The sequence below is a fragment of the Periplaneta americana genome, chromosome 4 (assembly GCF_040183065.1).
Source record: "Periplaneta americana isolate PAMFEO1 chromosome 4, P.americana_PAMFEO1_priV1, whole genome shotgun sequence".
NCBI classification, from domain to species: domain Eukaryota; kingdom Metazoa; phylum Arthropoda; class Insecta; order Blattodea; family Blattidae; genus Periplaneta; species Periplaneta americana.
Genome location: NC_091120.1, coordinates 38790674 through 38816186, shown reverse-complemented (window position 1 = coordinate 38816186; position 25513 = coordinate 38790674). Strand labels below are relative to the sequence as shown.

The 25513-nt window shown below is 36.1% G+C and overlaps 1 protein-coding gene across 1 annotated transcript; it reads left to right on the top strand.

The window, feature by feature from the left end:
* The first annotated feature begins 13296 nt into the window (after positions 1-13296).
* LOC138698805 (uncharacterized) lies at positions 13297-24249 on the top strand. Its single transcript, XM_069825030.1, has 3 exons — positions 13297-13826; positions 18176-18328; positions 23851-24249. Exons 1-3 carry the CDS (start codon positions 13346-13348, stop codon positions 24180-24182), a joined length of 966 nt encoding a protein of 321 aa, XP_069681131.1. The 5' UTR covers positions 13297-13345; the 3' UTR covers positions 24183-24249.
* The last annotated feature ends 1264 nt before the right edge of the window (positions 24250-25513 follow it).

Here is a 25513-nt window from a genome sequence, read left to right as displayed (position 1 = left end):
TTTTCCCTTTAAAAGCCATTGTCTTTGTTTTGTTTAATAATAATAATAATAATAATAATAATAATAATAATAATAATACAGACTGCATCGCAATGTTGTGATTAACTAGGACAAAACAATTGCTCGAAGTGCTCTCAGTCGATCCGCCAGTTCGATTGGTTGGATTATACCAGTAGGCCTACTATTTACTGCATAATGTATTATGTAGCCAATAAAAATTCTTTGAGATATTACAAGAAGACAAGCTGTAAAATATTCAAAACACGTCGTATAGCGGTAACTGTACACTTCACGTCATTTCTTAATAAAGCTTTTGAAGACCACAGGCAGCAATGATTAGAGATTTTGTCCGACATTCGCTGATATACTTGATCCTATTTGTGTGTCAGATTTACAAAGAGTAGGCGATACCCAAAGAGATCAATCTTATATTGTTGTTAGAGACGTGATCTATTTCTTTAAATACAAGCCTAGATTTTTAAATATTAAGTATCACATACAACAGTTGTCAGTGACACAGAATAATAAATAACGGTTCACGCACAAAGAACATTATCTCTATTAGAAGAAATTTATTACAGATATGAGTACTATCTCATAAGTAATATCGGTTTTGGAACAAAATTTTAGTTGGAGTGTGTTGTAACAACAGATTGATCGGATCTTCAAACTAAAAACCTTGAGCCACCTTTCAGCGAGATTTGTTATCCCACGTTGGTACCAATTTCTGGAATTCGATTATGCTCACTTCAACGGTTTTCAAGTTTTTGGAAATTTCTTTCATGCAAAAAGTGGGCCAAGTATCTAAACACATGGCAATCTAAAGATGTAGGATCAGGGCTATATGCCGAGTGTGGTAGCAGTTCAATTCCTTCCATTTTCTGGATTATTCTCATGGTTGTTCGAGCGGTATGTAGTCTGGCATTGTTTTGTTCTAAGAGAATTCAATTTCGATTAAATAATACCAAGTACTTCTCTCTCAAAACTTTATGAACTTGTTTTTTTATTGGATTATTTTACAGCGCTTTATCAACATCTAGGTTATTTAGCGTCTGAATGAGATGAAGGTAATAATGCCGGTGAAATGAGTCCGGGGTCCAACACCGAAAGTTACCCAGCATTTGCTCATATTGGGTTGAGGGAAAACCCCGGAAAAAACCTCAACCAGGTAACTTGCCCCGACCGGGAATCGAATCCGGGCCACCTGGTTTCGCGGCTAGACGTGCTAACCGTTACTCCACAGGTGTGGACTATGAACTTGTTCCAGCTTATATATATATATATATATATATATATATATATAAACAACGAAGGAGAAGGGTTCGGTCCGGTGCTGCGAATGGAATTCGGCTTAGCTCAGTGGTTAGAGCGCTTGGTACGTAGAACCAAGGACCCGGGTTCGATCCCCGGCGCCGGAGCGAATTTTTCTCCTCAAATATTAATTGTCAATATCACAGATTTTATTCTGTAGGACAAATTAATAAATCGATAATATTCTCATAGCTGCAGTGCATATGTACAGATTACTGTGCACGTAACTGCGGAATCCCGGCCAAACAAGTCACTCAGCTGAGTGCGCTCCTAGTATAATGACAGTTGACATTGGACATATACGTCAACATATACGCCTAACTTGGAGTCAGGCCAAAAGGGAAACAACGAAGGAGAGGGGTTCGGTCCGGTGCTGCGAATGGAATTTGGCGTAGCTCAGTGGTTAGAGCACTTGGTACGTAGAACCAAGGACCCGGGTTCGATCCCCGGCGCCGGAGTGAATTTTTATCCTCAAATATTAATTGTTCCAGCTTGCTCTGATTACCTGGTTGGTTTTTTTCGAGGTTGTCCGCAAATATAAGCCGAATGTCAGGTAATCCTCGATCTCATCTCGACAAAATGCCATATCACTATTGCTACTTGAAATCAAATGCTTTATTTTCTTGAGGCTATAACTTTTTCTGTAGGCCTATGCAACGGACAAAGCAGATGTTTGTTGTTTTTGTAGGGTACCTACACAGTGAATTATTATTTGATTTATGTATGTGTCCTAAGCAACAGTAAATATAACTGCAAAGTGAAATATCGCTGCTAACATTTTAAAGAACCGAATTGAAGAAATGGATTCCAAAGTGTCTTATATCCTTTCTTAAGATTTTAACTTGCTTTATTAAAGTTTTAATTTATCCTTTTCAACCCTATACCTATATAACGATGTAAGTTTATTTAACAAACCCTACTAAGTCTTGACTTAGATCCATTTGAAAAAAAAAAAACATATGCAGAAACTAAGGGCGTAAATTTATTTTATAAGTTTTTGTCATTTATAAATATAATTTAATAACTTACTACTTCAGAAATCAAATAAAACATAAATCTAATCGACATGAATATCGTACTCGAAGACAAAAGTCTACTTTCCCATTAATTGAGCCTTAATGTCATACAAGTACAGCTCTTAAACATGGTGCTAGTTTCGGCCCAAGACTTTATAATAAAATTACAAACTATTTTCCAAATTTCAAATACTTCAAAATTGAAGTTTTTAAAAAAGAAATTTGTAAAATTATCCTATATAATATTAACAATGTAATTTTTTTTACCTTTTATTTCCGTCTGTTCATGTTTTTATTGAATATCACTGGCTTCTGTCGGATTGTCAATTTATATTAAATGTGTATTTTTCTCTCTTTTTCTCTTTCTTCTTTATTCTTGCTCTTGTGTTGTATTTATTGGTTTGAATTAAGTTACTTACTGTATTTAGTAAACTGTCCTTGTAAATTTTATGTTATATTATTGACTAAGACCACACCGTACACGAGCCTGGCTCTTACGGTAGTGGCTAGAAACATTTTTGTTTTATAAATATAATTTGTACTCACTAGGTAGCTAGTTAAATAAATAAATACATAAATAAGTAATTAAATAAATAAATAAATAATAAAAATAGGAAATAAAATTTTTCTCATAACTTGTCATTTGGACTTGGGCCAGTTTAGAAACTACCTCTTCAATTGTTTCGAAATGCGTTAATCTTTGAATAAGAAAGTGGACTATGTATCGTTCTTGTAGCAGAGAGTTTTTGAAGAATATTTTAGTTTCTTGAATTTTATTATATAAAATAATCAACTGAATGCAACATACTGATTCCAGTGTTTTAATTCGAATTAGTCCACATCTGTGGAGTAACGGCTAGCGCGTGTGGCGGCGAAAGCAGGTGGCCCGGGTTCGATTCCCGGTCGGGGCAAGTTACATGGTTGAGATTTTTCCCGGGGTTTTCCCTCAACCCAATATGAGCAAATTCTGGGTAACTTTCGGTGCTGGACCCCAGAATCATTTCACCGGCGTTTATCACCTTCATATCATTCAGACGCTAAATAACCTGAAATGTTGATAAAGCGTCGTAAAATAACCCACTAAAAAAATTCGAATTGATACCGAATCCTATTCTTATACAGTGAAACCTCTCATTTACGGACATCGAAGGGACGTAACAATCTGTCTGCAACTGAGAGGTGTCCTTTATTGGGAGGGAGGCTCCCCAATCTAACAGTAAATTTATAATATGCATTATGTATCCCTTCACGCTTTAAATTATATGTATTACTGTAGTATAATTCTAAATACAGTGTACTGTACTACAGTAAATTCTTTGCAACTTTGAACTATAGTAGATATGACCGAAAAAGGAAAATACAGTACTGTGACATGCAATTTTATTCTAGGTCTACAGTTAGCTATGCACTACTGTAATTTACAGTTTTCAACTTAATCTTTACATTCAGGTGCCATGTCTCTCGAAACAGAACAACTGATTGAAGTGAAGAGAATAATCCTACTAACCCTATCATATGTCGAATACAATTTCACGATCGGGGAAACCTTGGACGCATCAGACAGGTTAAATTTTATGACTTTGTTTATCCTCCCGCTTCCAGCTAACAAGGGGTAGCCAGCTGGGCTAGTGCTGGCCTACGAGACTCTTATTGTCTTCTTTCATGTCAAGGAATTTCTGTACAGTTCTCAAAACTAAATTTTCATTTTTGTAACACTTCAGGTCTTGAAATCCAGTTCTGTGAGCAGTCAGGAGGTAAAGCAAGCTTTAGTACTGTGAAACAGTTATCCGTGTCCGTGTCTGAGAGTGTCCGTAAACGAGAGTTAAATTTATCATTATTTCTATATTATTTCAGTTGGGACATAAATATCTGTCCGTATATGAGGAGTGTCCGTATCTTGAAGGTGTCCGTAAGGAGAGGTTTCACTGTATTCATTTTTAATTCATATTAGTCTTCTTCTTCTTTATCTGTTTTACCTGCCATATTTTACCGACTTACAAGCCTGTGTGACATAGGAAAGGAAGGGTATTTTCTGTTAATCAACAACATACATTGCAGGCACACCTGGAGGTGGGATTAGCGTGACGTCAAAACGCTATAATGCAGAAAATCTCATCTGAACCGAAGATACTTTGCATTCTACAGAATAATTATTCTCTGAAATGTGTACCAATGTATGCGTGAAGAGAGATGTCCAAACTGTAATAAGACAGGCTAGTTAACCAGCTGGAATTCTGTGCATGCATAAAACCAGAGGCGTGTACGAGGGAAATTAGTGCATCTCGACACTGTAGACACTCGCTGCGTTGAGTGGAAATTCTTTTCTGTGCAGAGAACGCACGGTCTCCGAGAAATGCATAGGGATGTGACCTTAACCAAATCTAATGCTTAAAAAAACAATTTTATGAGGCCGAGCGTCTCGCCACACCTTGGACGATTGACAATGGATGATTTGTGCGTGTAACGGCGCGTACATGTGCGTGTGGGATAGTTAACCCAGAAAAGTACCTGTTTGTTAACACAGCTACGACGACCCACTCTGACAGCTGGGTCTGTGTCGCTGGATCTTCCTTCTCACATCCAGTCCAAAAATTCTTTCAACTCAATCTCTATAAGTATGAAAGGAAACCAGATTTATTTATTTTTTTACTAAAGTTATCATATTAACTTCATACAAACTTTATTATTATTTTTTTTCTGGAAGCAAGTAAAGAGATAGGTTTGGAAGTAAATCCCGAAAAGACAAAGTATATGATTATGTCTCGTGACGGGAATATTGTACGAAATGGATATATAAAAGTTGGAAATTTATCTTTTGAAGAGATGGAGAAGTTCAAATATCTTGGAGCAACAGTAACAAATATAAATGATACTCGGGAGGAAATTAAACACAGAATAAATATGGGAAATGCCTGTTATTATTCGGTTGAGAAACTTTTATCATCCAGTATGCTCTCAAAAATCTGAAAGTTAGAATTTATAAAACAGTTGTATTACCGGTTGTTCTTTATGGCTGTGAAACTTGGACTCTCACTTTGAGAGAGGAACATAGTTTAAGGGTGTTTGAGGATAAGGTGCTTAGGAAAATATTTGGGGCTAAGAGGGATGAAGTTACAGGAGAATGGAGAAAGTTACACAACACAGAACTGCACGCATTGTATTCTTCACATAACATAATTAGGAACATTAAATCCAGACTTTTGAGATGGGCAGAGCATGTAGCACCTATGGGCGAATCCAGAAATGCCTATAGAGTGTTAGTTGGGAGGCCGGAGGGGAAAAGGCCTTTAGGGAGGCCGAGACCTAGATGGGAAGATAATATTAAAATGGATTTGAGGGAGGTGGGATATGATGATAGAGAATGGATTAATCTTGCTCGGGATAAGGACCAATGGCGGGCTTATGTGAGGGCGGCAATGAACCTCCGGGTTCCTTAAAAGCCAGTAAGTAGGTAAGTAAGTAAGAAAGTATTGTTACATACATTCTTCCCGTGAACAACAGTACGTTACTATAGACATGGTCAACATAAATATAATAAAACACAATAAAATGCAAAATACAATACATAATTATAATATAATAACATCTCATAAAACACATTAACACCTCCTAACTGTAAAAATTAAAGATTAAAAAGGATTATGGACAAGCCATTTGTATAGCCTTCTAAAATAAAAAAAAAATAAAATAAAAATGACACTCGAGAGGAAATAAAACGCAGAATAAATATGGGAAATACCTGCTATTATTCAGTTGAGAAGCTTTTGTCATTTAGTCTGCTTCCAAAAAAACTGAAAGTTAGAATTTATAAAACAGTTATATTACCAGTTGTTCTGTATGGTCGTGAAATTTGAACTCTCACTTTGAAAGAGGAACAGAGGCTAAAGGTGTTCGAGAATAAGGTGTTTAGGAAAATATTTGGTGCTAAGAGGGATGAAGTTAGATATATCCATATAATGCAAATTATTGTGAATGTAAACAAAATTCGTTACGTTTTATTGTCATTTAGGCAGAAATCTTTTACCCGGAACCATTGACTAGCATCAGTAAAGGGATCAGACCTGACCTTATTCTTTTATTAGCCTATACAGAGTAGTAACATCAGCGAAAAGTATAGATTGACTACTTACATTACAAGGTGAATCATTATTCATTACTAAAAACAAGAAAGGTCCCAGCACGGGGCCTTAAGGAACACCAAAATCAACAGCAGTTTATAGAAAATGTATACATTAGGGGTTCGTTTCTCCAACGGTTTTATAGCTTTTAAGTGAATCTCAGCATAAAAATCTTCAATTTTCTAACGTTTCGTTAAGGTACGAAACCTTTCATCAACACATTGTTGATGAACAGTGAATTCAAAGAGTCATTACTTCATGTTTTCTGACATTAGGCCTGCTTCTTGATCGGCATGTTCTTTGTACTGATCCTAATCCCTGGTAAATCTGAAGCTTTTGCAAATTTATTCTGCATTCTTCAAACGTATAATGATATTGTATAAAAATTTCTTCAGGCAATAAACTTACGTGGCAGATAACATTTACATAGTCTGTTTGGCACACTTCTGTAAATGACAAATTCAACATAGCGAACAGTAAGAGTAAAGTCTGTGGACCACTTAGATGTCCCGTATAGATTACACACACACTGTTTCAATGCATTAAACCTTACACTATCAGATCTGATCTCTTGTAAAAATAGTATACTTGCACTTCTACTACGACATTTATGTAAATTATTTCAGTGTGAAATATCGAAAGGCAATTTTAACTAATGAAATAAAACCCATAACAGAGAAGAGAAAGAAGTTAAAATACAGGGTTATTACAATGCCAGAATGCATTTGAAATAGCTGAAAATTCCCTCAAAATAACTTTCACATATGCTTAAGAATAAACATAGCTTATATAGTCCAGACAGAAAGAGAAAAAAGAATAGCAGCAGAAATAGAAGATGAGAAGGGATATCAGGAAAGAAAGAAGTGATCAGCAGAAAGAAAAAAAGATGTGAAGAAGAACGATAAATAGATAGTGGGAAGAAAAAGGAGGGAAATGGGATTAGGTAAGGAAAGAAGGAAATTGAGAAAGTAGTTAGGAAGAAAAGGCTGAAAGAAAGAGAAGGGTATGAGGAAAAGAAGAGAAAAACAAAGGAAGAAAGTGAAAAAGGAGAAAAAGAAAAAAGAAGCAGCTGAAGATAAACTAAAAAGAGAGATGAGGAAAGAAGGAAAATTGAAGAACACATTAGGAGCAAAAGGATGAAAAGAAGAAAAGAGCGTTCACACCTGTGGAGTAACGGTTAGCGCGTCTGGCCGCTAAACCAGGTGGCCTGGATTCGATTCCCGGTCGGGACAACTTACCTGGTTGAGGTTTTTTCCGGAGTTTTCCCTCAACCCAATATGAGCAAATGCTAGGTAACTTTAGTTGCTGGACCCTGCACTCATTGCACCGGTATTATCACCTTCATCTCATTCAGATGCTAAATAACCTGAGATGTTGATAAAGCGTCGTAAAATAACCTACCAAAAATAAAAAGAGGAAAAGAGAAGGGAGAAAGACTAGAAAGAAAATGGGAAAAGGGCAGTAAAGAGTAATAAGGAAAAGAGAAAGATGAGGAAAACAGGAAGAAGAGAAGAAAGTGATACGAAAAAATTGGAAGAATAGAAGAAGATGTGGAAGAAAAATGGGGAAAGAGAAGTATGGTGAAAATAAAGGGGGAAAATAAACAGAAAAGACAGTGAAAAAGATGAGGAAAAGACGAAAAGATGAAGGAGAAGAAGAGGATGAAGACGAAGTCAGGAGGAAGATAAAATGAGCTGCAATAATAACAGAAATAATAATAATAATAATAATAATAATAATAATAATAATAATAATAATAATAATAATAATAATAATAATAATAATAATAATGCATTAAAAGAGAATGTATTCATTAAGAGGACAAGTAATGACTTTTTACATTTAATTTTATATTTTAATATGTAAAATTTCAGTTTCTGTTGCTCTTCTCTCTTTCCCATTGCAAACAATTTGGACACAAAAATAGTTTATTTTTCAATTTACACGGTATTTACACTCACTGCCACATCGAGAGTATTATAGTTGCCATAGTGATTGTCATGGCATTGGTATATAGGGGAGAGTCGGGTAGTATCGGACATCGGGTAGTATCGGACAGTGCGTTTCTTTCATCTACCACCATATGGTAGTACCTGAATGACATGGTTACGTTTCTCTATGCGACATCACAGGATCGTAACCATGTCAATCAGGTACTATCATCGTGTGGTAGATGAAAGAAACTCACTGTCCGATATTACCCGATGTCCGATACTACCCGACTCTCCCCTACTGCTACGGTCCAAGAGGCCGTGATATGTCTAACATGACGAACTTGCAATTTGTAAAATTTTTCTAGCGAAAATTACTAATAATATTAGTAAACTGGCGTATTATGCAACAGAAAATATTAGTATTAGTAATAAATGAATATGGGTAACGCCTGTTATTATTCGGATGAGAAGCTTTTATCATCCAGTCTGCTCTCAAAAAATCTGAAAGTTAGAATTTGTAAAACAGTTATATTACCGGTTGTTCTGTATAGTTGTGAAACTTGGACTCTCACTTTGAGAGAGGAACACAGGTCAAGGGTCTTTGAGAATAAGGTGCTTAGGAAAATATTTGAGGCTAAGAGGGATGAAGTTACAGGAGAATGGAGAAAGTTACACAACACAGAACTGCACACATTGTATTCTTCACCTGATATAATTAGGAACATTAAATCCAGACGTTTGAGATGGGCAGGGCATGTAGCATCTATGGGCGAATCCAGAAATGCATATAGAGTGTTAGTTGGGAAGCCGGAGGGAAAAAGACCTTTAGGGAGGCAGAGACGTAGATGGGAAGATAATATTAAAGTGGATTTGAGGGAGGTGGGATATGATGATAGAGAATGGATTGATCTTGCTCAGGATAAGGACCAATGGCGGGCTTATGTGAGGGCGGCAATAAACCTCCGGGTTCCTTAAAAGCCAGTGAGTAAGTAAGTAAGTAAGTAAGTATTAGTAATTTGTAACTTGTAATTTGTAAATTTATTCTAATAATATTAGAAACCAAGCCAACTCTGTAGTTCAAAGTGTCGTTAAATAAAATAGCGGTATTTAAAGTTAAGAGATGAGGGACTTGAAAAAAATAGGCCTATTGAAGAAATATGCTTCAGCAATGTACTAGAAGAATTCGTACCAATCATTACTGAGTTGTAGCTGTTGTTGGTGATTTGAATGATTGACTCTAAAAACAAGTACTGAAATGCGCCATTTATCTCAATTACTTCTCTCTTCATTCGTTGGTGACTTCCTCATTAATAAAAGAAGCGAAGATGTTGTGCTTAGTAGACTATAACAAATGCATTTTATTGTTATGACCTCTGGGTGGCATTCTTTCACGCCTAAATAGAGTACTTGCGGATTTGGCAACTGATTTTAATATCCGTTAAAGTAGAACAAATCCAGAAGGTACAGAGCGTAACCGGCTTGCTTCGGAGGGGTCACATCGGTCTGTCACACGGGCCTGTGGCGATCCTGAAGCACCTCAGTACGATATGAGCCATGTTTCAGCATCACACAACTTTCGACATTTTCCAGATTAAAGCCTTCTGAAATCGGAATCTTGGCTTTCGCATGTTGCTTTGGTGCTCTTGGACGAATGCCACTCGCAAAGCGGCAGAACTTGGATCGCACCTCTTGTGAGGGCTGCGACGCCCCCTCTTCTTACATGCTTTTAACATCTTCGGCTATCCTGTCCTATTGCTGTTCTGTCGTGCTTTGTCTCCCTCTCACGCGATAACTATTACGTTACATTGATTTCCAACTCTCCCCTTCAAAATTCTCTAATGTTCCTTCATATGAAACTGCGAAACTCGGGGTGAGATAAGTGGCCAACAGGCTTCGAGCTCACGTAGAGACTGCCTCTCACTTCCAACTTCACTTGCAAAGACGCATTTTCGCGTTGCATTCAATGGTTTCCCTTCCTAATTCATTCATTCATTCATTCATTCATTCATTCATTCATTCATTCATTCATTCATTCATTCATTCATTCATTCATCTATCCAACCATCCATTCATCCACTTACCCACGAAACGGAATCAGTCGGTCACACAACTTTTTTCCGGCCATAGCTCCATTACTAATCATAGCAAAGAGATCGTTTACAATTTAAACAGAAGATTAAAACTATTAATAGTATTGACTCCGGTGAAATACTCAAGCTTATTTCCAATTAGGTGAACAAAATTGCTTTATAATATCTCAAGATATTGTATTTCACATGAACACACAGTTAATTGAAAAATTAAGAAACTTCAATTCAATGAGTGAGGAAATTTATTCATTTTCCGGCACAGAAAAGTTAGTCAGAAGTCAAATAAAAAACAAATATATATCTCATTCATAGCATAGCACGTTGCTTTATTTTGTTCTGGGTTAACTCAATTTTTTTCTTGACATAATTATTGTCGATTTATTAAATTTCTGATCTTTTGCCAATACTGATTCGTTATAAGCCACATCTGTAATTTGTTTTTATTTCAATTATTTCTATTGTTAACGAGTTATATACACTTAGTTTATAACTGTCGATCCTGTAATTCATCAATAGTCATTATAAGTTAAACTGTTAATTTATACTCATGTGAAGAAAGTGCTTTGAGGGATAACTAGTCTGTGTACTTTTTTAGAAGTCATAATTAATTAATTAACGAATAAATAAATAAATAAATAAATAAATAAATAAATAAATAAATAAATAAATAAATAAATAAATAAATAAATAAATAAATAACTACAAACCAAAAATATGAAAAATTAAATAAAAGCACATAAATAAGTAAATAAAAAATATACATAGAAAAAAAATAAATAGATACATAAATAAATAAATACTTAATAAAAATATAAAAAATTCAATAAAAACAAATAAATTAGTAAATAAGAAAATAAATATATAGATAAATAAATAAATAACTGCATAATAAAAATATAAAAAATTAAATAAAAAGAAATAAGTAAATAAATAGATAAATGAATGAATAAATAACTACATAATAAAATATAAGAAATTAAATAAAATCAAATAAGTAAATAAATAAATAACTACATAATAAAAATATAAAAAATTAAATAAAAACAAATAAGTAAATAAATAAATAGTTAATTAAATAAATAAATAAATACTACATAGTAAAACTATAAAAAAAGGAAAAATAAATAAATAAGTAAATAGATAGACAAATAAATAAATAAATAACTACATAATACAAATATAAAAAATTAAATAAAGATAATTAAATAAGTAAATAAATAGATAAATGAATAAATACTTACTTACTGGCTTTTAAGAAACCAGGAGGTTTATTGCCACCCTCATATAAGCGCGCCATTGGTCCCTATCCTGAGCAAGATTAATCCAGTCTCCATCATCGTATTTCACCTCCCTCAAATCCATTTTAATATTATCCTCCCATCTACGTCTTGACCTCCCCAAAGGCGTTTTTCCTCCAGTCTCCCAACTAACACTCTATATGCATTTCTGGATTCGCCTATACATGCTAAATGCCCTGCCCATCTCAAACGTCTGGATTTAATGTTCCTAATTATGTCAGGTGAAGAATGCAATGCGTGCAGTTCTGTATTGTGTAACTTTCTCCATTCTCTTATAACTTCATCCCTCTTAGTCCCAAATATTTTCCTAAGCACCTTATTCTCAATCACCCTTAACCTATGTTCCTCTGTCAAAGTGACAGTCCAAGTTTCACAACTTATTTGAAGGTTTCGTAACAAGCTTTTTTTACGGTGATGGGTTATTGGTGTGATGAATAAATAAATAAATAATAAAAATATAACAAATAAATAAAAATAAACAAAAAAGTAAATAAATAAAGAGATAAATGAATAAATGAATAAATATATAAATAATCTCAAAACGTTAATTAATGTAAATTAGACGCTATTAGAAACGTGCAATTCCTCTTATTATTTTAATGGAATCCTCCTATCAATAATTCCTTGACTATAACAATGTTTATTTTCCTGTAATACCCGTAATGCAATATTGATATTTTGATTTTCGTGGATTTATAATTTCTAGAAATACACGAACAATTCCTTTTAAAGTAGAAAAAACAAACTGTGAAAGTTATGGATTCTAAAATTTAAGGGAAAACAATGTAGAGAAATGAAATAGCCTAACATAATTAATTTGGAATGCGTTATCTCGAAATGAAACAGACTGATGGAGTTCGTATAAGATGAGTTATCAGGAGAACTCATTCATTGAGAAGGGGCGGTTCTGCTCTGCAACGGAACGGTTCTTGTTTTTCATATCCCAATTGTCAGGATGTCGTGTTAAAAATATCTATTCTGAAAACTTTCTACATCATATTAAATTCACTAAGAATTCGGACAATTATAAGTCATTTATACGGTTGAAATACTGAACAAACACACAAACGTGCAAAAAATAATTGTATTCAATTATTCACATGGTGAAATCTGAAAATTGTATTATCCTCACACCCGCAGTGACGCCGGCTCCTTGTCATTCCATGTTGTGATCCACATGTGCAGCATGTTATGAAATCGGCACGGAACGCTGAGTAACGAAAACAAGGGAGATAACGACACCAATCCTTGACGATTTTCTCTCCTCGCGAAGAGTTGCTCATGGAGCCATGTTAAATGATCATGCGACGGAAGTAGCATGCGTTAAATTTGAGAAATCTTTCATTGGCTCGTGTCTTCTAATTGGAAGTCTTCCTCACTTCCATTTGCAGTAAATGCAACTGGTATCCTCCACGTGTGTGTCATGCTCCACAAATTAAACCTCCATCATGAGCATCCAAAGGAAAATGAATCTCATATAAAAAGTCACGTCTTCTTGCTAGAAGTACAAAACAAATTAAAGTCTTCAACAGTGAACAACATTCATCACAGCTTGAGTTTCAGTGTGCTTCAGAGACAATGAGTTCCAAGTCGTGTGTTTTAGTGCAAGTGATCGTTTTGTGTGCTTCAACAGTTATAGCAAACATGGATTCAAGTGACTTTGCTCAGCGTGAATCATCCTGGGAATTCAGCCTCAACTCGTTAGGACTATCGCCTCTGTATAAATTATACCACAAGTGCATGAGAAAGGACGCTACCACGACGATGGAAGAGTGCCTGAGTACCCAAGTCGTTGTTCTTATGGACCAGATGGTGCATAAAGATCGCGTGCCCATTGTTGAAGGCATCGAAATGGTCAGCAAGCCAAAACAATCTGGAAGATCGTTTGGACAGGAAGCACAGCCGCTGACGGAGGAGACTTTGGAGGCCACGCTTCCCAGAAGTCTAGAGGCGAGGCAGGAAACTCTTGACAGCCTCATCGTCGATAGAGCTTCCAATTTCTTCCAGTCCCACACTCTGCATGTGGATCTGCCAACCGGACGCGGTTTACGTCGCGGTGGTACGTGTATTTTTTATAATCTCGTCTTGGAATAACATTCAAATAATTACCTAAATATTATTTTGTGCGAGATCGTGCGTATTTGCTTGGTTTCCGCACAAAACCAATCCGCGAAAAGTCTAAAATTCCACATTTAATATTCCCAACCTAGCACACATAACAATTTCCCTCTTCTTACCGCTTAAGTGACATATTCATTTTACTGCTTTAGACTTTTAACATATTATTTTTAGAGACGTTTAACATAGTAATAATTATAAATTGGAAACTTACCACTGCAGTTTCACCTAAATTGCAATGTTAATTATTGTTTTTAAATATTTGCAAAAAATTAAGTAAAGTCTACTACTCCACGAAACTTATTGCATTCCTGATACAAGTAACATTAAGGAAGCCGTGAAAAAAATCAACAAGATTCCAGATGTGGATGTTATTACTGCACTATGTTATATAAATAATATTGTTAAAATATTAAAATGAAAAATAAATCATTACATAACCTTACCGTTTGTTTTAAGTTCGCATTTATAGACTGGGGAAAAAAAAAGACAGACGTATATCACGGCCTGCTGGAGTATAGTAAACACAGAAAACATTTTATAGCAACAATGTTGAAGAAAGATATTTTGCTTTTCCGAAGTTGCCGTCATTAAACAGAAACCAACATGTAGATTTCATTGCAACTAATTAGAAATTCGTCTTTCAGGTAATAAACGTTCTTCGCACAAAATAATGTACGATACACGAGCGGTATATTTGTTTTCATGTTCTCGGAAATTAAAAAAGATCAACTACGTTTCGCTTTTTCAATCTTTTCCTCGAACATGAAAACGTCAACATACCGCTCTTGTAACGTATATTACTATTGTGTGTATTTACTTGAATTCTGCACAAAACCAATCCGCGGAAAGTCTAAAATTCCACATTCAGTATTCCCAACCTAGCACACATAACAATTTCCCTCTTCTTACCGCTTAAGTGACATATTCATTTTACTGCTTTAGACTTTTAACATATTATTTTTAGAGACGTTTAACATAGTAATAATTATAAATTGGAAACTTACCACTACAGTTTCACCTAAATTGCAATGTTAATTATTGTTTTTAAATATTTGCAAAAAATTAAGTAAAGTCTACTACTCCACGAAACTTATTGCATTCCTGATACAAGTAACATTAAGGAAGCCGTGAAAAAAATCAACAAGATTCCAGACTCATCATAGACTGGGGGGGAAAAAAAGACAGACGTATATCACGGCCTGCTGGAGTATAGTAAAGACAGAAAATATTTTAAAGCAACAATGTTGAAGATATATATTTTTGTTTTGCAAATTTGCCGTCATTGAACAGAAACCAAGATGGAAATTTCATTGCAACTAATTAGAAATTCCTCTTTCAGGTATGTAATAAACGATCTTCGCACAAAATAATGTACGATACACGAGCGGTATGTTTTCTTTCAATTCTCGGAAATTAAAAAAGCTCAACTACGTTTCGCTTTTTCAAACTATTCCTCGAACAAGAAAACTTCAACATACCGCTCTTGTAACGCATATTACTATTTTATAATCTCCCGTAATTTGCGTTATTCGCCCGAACTCTAGGGTGTGGTACATAGATGTCATTAGTGCCGAAAAGCTTAGACCACTTAGTTCGTCAGAGACATCTAGAGTGCATCACGGGTGGTAGATCTACATTATACTCGTAATTAATGTTGATGAATTAATGATGAAGATGATGTCCACACCTGTGGAGTAACGGTTAGCGCGTCTGGCCGCGAAACCAGGTGGCCCGGGTTCGATTCCCGATTGGGACAGGTTACCTGGTTGAGCTTTTTTCCGGGGTTTTCCCTCAACCCAATATGAGCAAATACTGGGTAACTTTCGGTGTTGGACCCCGGACTCATTTCACCGGCATCATCACCTTCATCTCATTCAGACGCTAAATAACCTTAGATGTTGATAAAGCGTCGTAAAATAACCTACTAACAATTAATGATGATGAGAAGTTGTTAGGATGTCACATGGAAAACGAAGAACACGGAAAAACTTGTGTTTCTTTGACCACGGACTTGCCTAACAGAAATTGTAAATTCAGGGTGGGTCGACCGGAATTTGAACCTGACACCTCTGGCTTACAAACCCAGCTCCATCATAATTGTTAATATAATATTAGTGGTCTCTACTGAAATATTCACATGCCAGTTCCTAACCATATGAAAAGTTCGCGGGAAAAACGATGAATGTCACAGTTTTGTTAAGGTTGATGTCATTATCTAATTCAATGGATCACTACGAAATTTAATGTTGTTCTTATGAAAAATGGTAAAAAGGAGAATTATCACCACGAATACAGTAATCCTTTCCTTTATTTTCTATAGAAACAGCACTACATCTTGCAGTTATAGACTCAATTAGATTATTATCTAATCCTTAACAGAAATGTGACATTCATCGTTTTTCCCGCGAACTCTTCATATGTGAAGTGCCGGAGAACAGAGTTTGTACTGATGCACCCAAATAAAGTTTCTGGTTGACACAGATAGTAATAATAATGAGGGCTAGGTTTCTGCGGTGAAAATTTTTTAAATATATTTTGTGAAAAATTAATAAAATATCGTACCAAACAGTTACAAACATGACAATTTCATGAACATTTCATAATTTTTTTCGTTTTCTAATGCCATACACTCATACACAATATTAATTAGCAATAATCTTATATACGACATTGTATTTGCAAAATTGACAGCGAAATAAATCTGTTGAGAATAATAATATATTTATTTATTTACTGATATTTATGTGCTGATCAACATCCTTTGGCCAATTATAGTCCAGCACAGTAATACACTAATAACAATAAATACAGTAATACAAATAAAACAGTATTTCACACTGAGTACAAATTTAGCGCATCCAGATTCGATTTCCGGCAGGAAAAGGAATTACTTTCTCGTACCGGAAGTGACTATACGGTCTCATAGTTTGTGTTCGTTTTGACTAACTTAAAACAAACTGTTTGTTAAAAGCAATGGTTTGCAAACTCTATAAATTTCATTGTCTCTAACAAGAGAAGTGAAATTGACCTCATGTGAAAACATCCATTTAAACTGCGCATACTGTTACATCCCCATATAGAAAAAAAATATAAACAACCATCTGGCTGTAGACTAATTGTAAATGTACGAAAATGTGCTCGGAATGTTGCGTTAATAAACAACGGCGAGTATTTCGAGACAGAAGTTGAGTTACCATCTCCATGACTGCCTGCACTGTTGCGGTACATGACGTGAGAGATAATCTTGTACACTCATGCACTCCATCAGCTGAGTAAGCACTATCTACTCACAGACAGAAGTTACTCAATAATTTTTATTCAGGCATCATTGCAGTTAGTATGGATGTCTAATACGTTGTATTTTTGTATCAGGCAGCAAGATCTAACGATGAGCGCATTTTGAGGTCAGGTTTCGACATTAGGGACTGTATTCATATACATTCTTCCGGTGGATGATGAGCGAACTAACGTTTTTCATATTCATAAACCAGTGTTAGCGATACGATATGAATCCTGTACAAGTAACCGGTCGATAGCCGGGGCTAGTTTAGCACGCTCGTAGCGCGGGCTAGCGAAATGTCTATGAATAGTACCCTATGTCTTTAACAATTCCACTGTTTACATAATGTTCCACCAGTAGTGGTGGGTTCTAGATGACATGGGGATCTACAGAGGAACGAAAACTCCGAATCCAGTAGATGACTAAGTTAGATCTCGGAGTCATGGCAGATTTCAACGAGAGATAGGTTTTCGGACTAGCTGACGGATAGTTTTGAGTCGGCTCAGCCGAGCAACATAATCGGCACGCAACTCATTCCATAACACGTGCACAAAGAGCCTACTAGGGCTGCAGTGCTTAGGATTAATCTCGTCACGCCTAGTAATTTACTACATGGACAATGTTGCATGCTTTGCCAAAACTCAGGCAGGTTTAGGTTAGATTGACTTAATATAGTCGTATGACGTACAGCTTCTTTACATTTTCTGTGAATACGAGATGGTTCGATTATCCCACACTCTGGTATCGTTCGGTAACCAGTCAAATCAATTAGCTATGTTTATGAAAAATAGCCAGAGGAGATTTTTCTTCCGATACCATATCCTCTACGTCAAGATTATATAAAAATACTTATACCACACTACATTTGACATAATGCCCCACATAAATTTCGGCATTTTCCAAATTAAAACCATAAAAAAGCGGAGGATGATGATGATGATGATGATGATGATGATGAAACTATGTATTCATTTATAGTGAAATTACAAAACTAATCCTGCTTTCAGCGATGAAGATAAAGAAGCTGCTACTTCCCTTTCTCATGGGGGTGGTCCTGAAGGCCGCCTCTATCATCCCCGTCATACTCAGTGTAATGGGAGTTCTCGCGATGAAGGCACTGCTGGCCAGCAAGGGTGCCCTCATCCTCACTGGACTCATTGGTAAGCACAATTTATGCATTATATGTCAATATCTTAGTCGCAAATATTCATCGAGCAAGTTCGTTAAAGTTGTAATCTATGAAATTCAGTACATTGGCTACCTTTCATCAGAATTTATTTTCATTTTGTCTCATGTTAGAGTGGACTCTCCTAAGTTCGACTGAACAGAATCGAAACTTCAGTCCAATAAGGATAGTGGGTGTGACAAGTGAAATGAATACAAATTCTTATTGGTTAGCCATCAACGAATACAGTACTGTACTTGCATTTCCTGCCCGCCCCGAGACTTGTGTATGTGCTTCTAGAACCACAGTGGGTTTCGACAGTTCCGTCTCACAAACGGCACAATTCTCAAATAGAAAAAGAAGAGTTCATTAATTTAAAATCAATGATTAAATATGTATGTCCTAATCAATACAATATTCTGTTTTCCTTTAACAAAAGTGTTACAAGATACAGAGTCAATTCCCTATTCAAATGGCAAACCCATTTCTTAGTGCCCGTATAGGGGGGGGTCTAATCCTCCTACGTAAGCAGTCGAACTATAGAATGTCGAACTTGTTTTTTGTCGAACTTAAGAGCTTCCATTGTATTAACAAATTCTACAAACGCTATTTAAGTAGCCGAAAATATAATTCTACAAAAATGTTATTTCTGTACTTACATTGGCTACTTAACAACAGCGCTCTATCAACTGCACAATTGAAAACGTGGATTCCAAAGTGTCCTTAGTTTTTTTTTTAAGTTTTAACTTGCTTTATTCACGTTAAAATTTATAATTTTTTAACATATGTATGCATATTTTTTTTCCTAACAGATATAAGGGCGTCAAATTTATTTTATTACATTTTTCTTATTTCCCTTATAACTTGTCATTTGGACTTAGGGCACTTTGGAATCCACCTCTTCAAATATCTAGAGTCAGTGGAATTAATATTTTGGCGATTCCATGATTGCCACACTCCATACAAAGCAATACACTATCTCTTCCTTAGTTCTTTTTCCAGAGGTCCGCAGAAGATGCTCCTTTTTCTATTAAAAGCTTCCTTGGCCATTGCTATCCTCCTTTTGACTTCCTAGCAGCAGCTCATGTTACTGCGTATAGTACACCCCAAGTATTTGAAGCTGTCCACTTGCTCTACTACCTCATTTAGAATTCGCAAGTTTATCTTCTGTATTTTTCTTCCTATGACCATGCTCTTCGTCTTATTTACATTAATCTTCATCCCATACTGTTCACAGCTGTCATTTAACTCCAGTAGCATATCTCTTAATATCATCTCCTCTTCTGCTAACAACGCCATATCATCAGCAAATCTTATGTACTTTATTCTTCATCCTCCTACGATCACTCCTCTCATGTTCTGAAAATTGTTCTTTACTAAATCTTCCAAGTATATAGGCTGGGTAATAAAGGGCATCCCTAACGTACTCCTCTCTCAATTTCTCTTCCTTCTTATATATGTAATTTTAGAGGAATACATATATGATAGGCTATAGTTTGTGAAGTTTAATTAGAAAATTCTACATTTATAATGTAAATTATAGGAACTGAATTTTAATCACGACAAAGCTCAGCTCTCTGTGTAGAAAACGAGCTTTGATTCTTAAAATAATAAAAGCTGAGCTGTTTATATAATAAGTGGGCTCGAAAGCATACATCCAAAGTTGGTGTGACATAATCTACCACTCTTTTATGTTATATTTGTAACTAAAACATTGTCTAAATATCATCTTCTCTATTTTTCTTGTTAGTGCGTCTGGCAAAACGATCTAAGTACGGTATCTTGTTAGTTACATTACAAAGAGTTTTCAAGCTTGAAAAAATGTTATGCGTTGTGATGACGGCGTCACTAATAACTTTAATAGAAATCTGCCAATTAAGAAAATTAATCCTACACCAAAAAAACATAACAATACCCTACTTATACGCACAAATACATTATCCACGGTATAAACTCCGAAACGTATACATTCAGCACAGAAAAATAAGTAAGTCAGTAATAATGTTGAGTTAAATATGTTTTGTTGTAATTTTAACTGTTTTTAACAAACAAAATAATTTTTCAAGTAGTAGCATATTATGTGTAGAGTTATCCATTGATGTGGAGAAAAAATGAACCAAAAGCTAATGGGATCCGCAGCGATGAACAGCTAATATTAATGAGTGAAATGAAGTCACTTTGAATTAGATGACAATTATGGAAGAGGCTGATAGATTTCTTGTTAAAATGAATTCAATTTTTCATGAGCCGATTTCTGTCTCGAGGAAAATGCTAATATACCTTCAGCGTTGTTTGCTGTTATCAAGAAATAAAAATTATTATAGAAACAATTATTTGGAACCTACATCTATCGCACCATTAAACTTTACAACTTTCCAACACTTCACTTTTGAAGTCTGTCTGTTTCTCCATAAATTAAAGACTGCTTTACACTTTTCATTTCATTCTCTAAAGTCTTTGAATATGAGTAGGCTGATCACTGCAACTATCCTCTTGTTCCGCTGACTCATTTCGAATTCGCACGTTTACCTTCTTTACTTTTCTTCCTATGACCATGCTCTTTGTCTTATTTGCATTAATCTGCATCCCATACTGTTCACAGCTGTCATTTAGCACCAGTAGCGTATCACTTAGCATCATCTCCTCTTCTGCTAACAACGCCATAACATCAGCAAATCTTATGTAGGCTACTTTATTCTTATTCTTTCTACTATCCATGTTCCATGTTCCGAAAACAGCTTCTATGTTCCGAAAACAGCTCTTCAGTAAATCCTCTAACGATGAAAGAGTAATGGACCGGAGAAAAATTCTCTCCGGCGCCGGGATTTGAATCCGAGTTTTCAGCTCTACGTGCTGATGCTTTATCCACTAAGCCACACCGGATACAACTCCGACGCCGGTCAGAATCGTCTCAGATTAAGCTCCAACTCTTGGGTTCCCTCTAGTGGCTGCCCTCTGCACTACGTCATAGATGTCCATGAACGCAGGACCGAAGTCCACATATGTGCTGAGGTGCACTCGATATGAGTGACTAGTTGGCCGGGATCCCGGCACCTCAGCACATGTGTGGACTTCGGTCCTGCGTTCATAGACATCTATGACGTAGTGCAGAGGGCGGCCACCAGAGGGAACCCAAGAGTTGGAGCTTAATCTGAGACGATTCTGACCGGCGTCGGAGTTGTATCCGGTGTGGCTTAGTGGATAAAGCATCAGCACGTAGAGCTGAAAACCCGGGTTCAAATCCCGGCGCCGGAGAGAATTTTTCTCCGTTCCATTACTCTTTCATCGTATGATGACGCAGAATATCTGCATGGAAATATCATATGTACTTCGGTACATCAAAATAAAATATAAATCCTCCAAGTATATGTTGAACAGGGTAGGTGATAAAGGGCATCCTTGTCGTACTTCTCTCTCTATTCGACTTCCCGCTTGAATTCCTTCTTCTATCTAGAATTTGACTCTTTGTTTCATAAAAAGATTACTGAATTAACTTTGCACTTCAAAATCATAGTAATGGTGGAACAAAAGTAATGTGCAACCGTGCCTAGGAAATGGGCCCACAATTCGGAAAAATCAATTTTCTGTTTTTGTTTGTTTTTACTTCAGAATTAAATTTCGAACATTTAAAACAAAAATTTGTTTTAAGTAAAAAATGAAATTGAACATTTTACAACGATTTCAAGTTAATATCATGAATTGGTCTTCTCTGAGGAAACGACTTTAAAGTTAAGTTTTATTGGACATAAAAATAACATTTTCGTTGTATATAGTAGATTGCCATCGCATCGATGACCGTGTCATCATTCTAAGAACCAGAAATAATATTTTCACCCAAGTCAAGATTTTTTTAATCTGTAAATTTATGATTCCCGAATTGCCGTCTCTTTTCCTAGCGATGGTGACATATTGTAGGCCTATTTGAAATATTTTTCCTTTTTCACTTTTCACTTTACGAAGCAGGTTTGAAAAGTGATAAGGGAACATAGAAACTGCAATGAAAAGTAAAAAAAACTAAATTATTCGGGGTAAATTGGACCCTCAACAAATACAATTCAGTCACCGACGTAGCTCAGGCGGTAACGCGTTTCCCTGCAGACCCAAAGTTACCTTCGGGTAAAGATTCGATTTCCATTCGAGTTTTTTTCCGAGATTTTCCCCAACGGCAAGGCGAATGTCAGGTAATCTATGGCGAATTCAGTCTCACTTCCCCAAATAACATCTCACCATCACCAATTAAATCGACGCTACATAACCCAGTAGTTGATACAGCGTCGTTAAAAATAACCAAGTTAAAAATGGTTACTTATGAGACAAGTTCACAAACACACGAGGACCAAAAAGATAACTTTACGAATGTACGTGATACAATGTTTTTTCTACGATAGCACAAATTTGCATTAAATAAATATTTCAATTTGGAAAGGTTATAAGATCACAATCTCATGACTGTCTATACTGAAAACCATTAAGAAGTAAGTATCTATGGAATAGCAGCCTGCTTTATTCATGTTCACGATTTCATGGCCATCTAAACTGTCCATATAAACTAGAAAGCTGTTAGAAACAATTGAATCATCAATCTTGTTAAATTGAGTGCTACATGTAAATTGAGAATAATCACTAAAATGTAGATATGAATGTTAAATTTGTTACATATTTGTGTTACGTGTAATATTAAGTAATGAAAGGTCGAGATAATGCTTTAATTTCTTACTGAATGAGGTTTGTACATTGAATATTACATTTTTTTGGCAGTGCGTGAAATGAATACTTACTTACTTACTTACTTACTTACTTACTTACTTACTTACTTACTTACTTACTTATTGGCTTTTAAGGAACCCGGAGGTTCATTGCCGCCCTCACATAAATTCGCCTTTGGTCCCTATCCTGAGTAAGATTAATCCAATCTCTATCATCATATCCTACCTCCCTCAAATGCATTTTAATATTATCTTCCCATCTATTTCTCGGCCTCCCTAAAGGTCTTTTCCCTCCGGTCTCCCAACTAACACTCTATATGCATTTCTGGATTCGCCCATACGTGCTACATGCCCTGCCCATTTCAAACGTCTGGATTTAATGTTCCTAATTATGTCAGGTGAAGAATACAATGCGTGCAGTTCTGTGTTGTGTAACTTTCTCCATTCTCCTGTAACTTCATCCCTCTTAGCCCCAAATATTTTCCTAAGCACCTTATTCTCAAACACCCTTAACCTATGTTCCTCTCTCAAAGTGAGAGTCCAAGTTTCACAACCATAAAGAACAACCGGTAATATAACTGTTTTATAAATTCTAACTTTCAGATTTTTTGACAGCAGACTGGATGATAAAATCTTCTCAACCGAATAATAACAGGCGTAAAATGAATAGCAGTGTGTAAAGTGATTACTTATTTTTTTACGCACTAGTGTTTTAAAGGTTCACTTTAGGCACTGCTAACAGTGGGCAAAACGCAACTTTACGCACTATCGTAGAAAAAAACAATTAATACATCCATTTCTTTCTCTGCAGGCTTGCGCAGAATTCTACACCAGGGTCATCAGGCCCAGCACAAGGGTTCGCACCACCACCAGATGTTCCAGCATGACCTGGGCTTCTCATCCCTCAGCCACGGCCTGGCCAACCTGATGCACGGCCTGGGCACCTCTGAGCACCAGTATGGCCACGGCCACGCGGACTCCCACGGCTCCGGCAGCAACGTCGCGCAGGCGGTTATGTACGGCAGATCCTTCGACAGCGCCGAAGGCAACCAACTCAGAAGGAGATCCGACAGCGTGCAGAAAGCGAAGAGACTGCCATTTTCCTACCCCGGACTAACCAAGACTCTAGTCGTCACGGCATGATCATGGATCCCACGACCTTATAATTTATTTGAGAGCAATATTTAACTATTTATGAACGTATAATTTAATGCATTTATGAATGTAAAAACGGCGATGATGTGTCAAAGCAACATGTAAATAAGTTCAAAAGTATGCGACGAATGTGTGTGCGTAACTGTATGCAAATTAACAATAAAACAGTTAATTTTGATGTAAAACTTAAACAATATGTATGTAACATTATGTAATTTATGAAGTTACATAAAATTTCTGAAGGAGTATGAATTTTTTACACCTCTTTTCCATACTTCTTCAACTCTTCTCAACCTCCAGTAAACTTAAGTTTGTGAATAAAGTTTAATTAACACTGTATACTCCGTCCGTGGATTCTGTAGAGTCAACTGGTCGATGACGTCACTCGGTACAGTACAGGGTGAAGCCTGCTCCTTCCCCTTCCCGAGCTAGCGAACGAGTGGGCTAGATTTGGTCTGTACCACAGTTTAGTATATACAGTCACGAAGCTTGAGTTTTGAGGTACTAGGAACAATAGACTGTGCAGGTACTATTTCGCATTGTCTGTAATGAGGTGATAGTAGCGATCCTAGTGGTTAGCAACTATCTATGGATGCATATTTACTACGTATTGAGCTTCGTTTTTGTATGTTATTAGGTTATTTTACGACGCTTTATCAACATCTTAGGTTATTTAGCGTCTGAATGAGATGAAGGTGATAATGCCGGTGAAATGAGTCCGGGATCCAGCACCGAAAGTTATCCAGAATTTGTTCATATTGGGTTGAGGGAAACCCCCGGAAAAAACCTCAACCAGGTAACTTTCTCCGACCGGGAATCGAACCCGGGCCACCTGGTTTCGCGGCCAGATTCGCTAACCGTTACTCCACAGGTGTGGACTTGAGCTTCGTGACTGTATATATTAGATTGTGCTAGTACTCTATAGATTCCACGGACAGATTATAGTTAGCCTAATATGGAATTATATCTTAGTTATAATTTTACCCCATAATTTAATTCACAGTGCTGTTCAAGCATACTGTATACCAGACGTTACTCCTTTCACCTAACCCGATCTTTTCAAATTTCTTCCTCGGTCGACCGACGATTCCATTTCCTTGTGGATAATAAAGTGGCACTTCTTAAGTAATCGGGATTTCTCTATCCGTCGAGACGCTCTTTCCATTTCTCTCTATGGTTAGTTATCTCATAATTCTGCAGTGCTTGGGAAAAGTGACACAAATCAGTTTCCACAAATCTCTTTTGATAATTTATTGACAACTTACGGAACATCTGCTAGCTTGGAAAAAAATACATAAGTATTTCTCCCATTACAATAA

Excerpts from the sequence above, each read along its gene's own strand:
- LOC138698805 (XM_069825030.1), top strand. The coding sequence starts at position 13,346 with ATGAGTTCCAAGTCGTGTGTTTTAGTGCAAGTGATCGTTTTGTGTGCT. Across the intron at positions 13,827-18,175 it reads ACGCGGTTTACGTCGCGGTG|CGATGAAGATAAAGAAGCTG; the intron begins GTACGTGTATTT and ends TCCTGCTTTCAG. Across the intron at positions 18,329-23,850 it reads CATCCTCACTGGACTCATTG|GCTTGCGCAGAATTCTACAC; the intron begins GTAAGCACAATT and ends CTTTCTCTGCAG.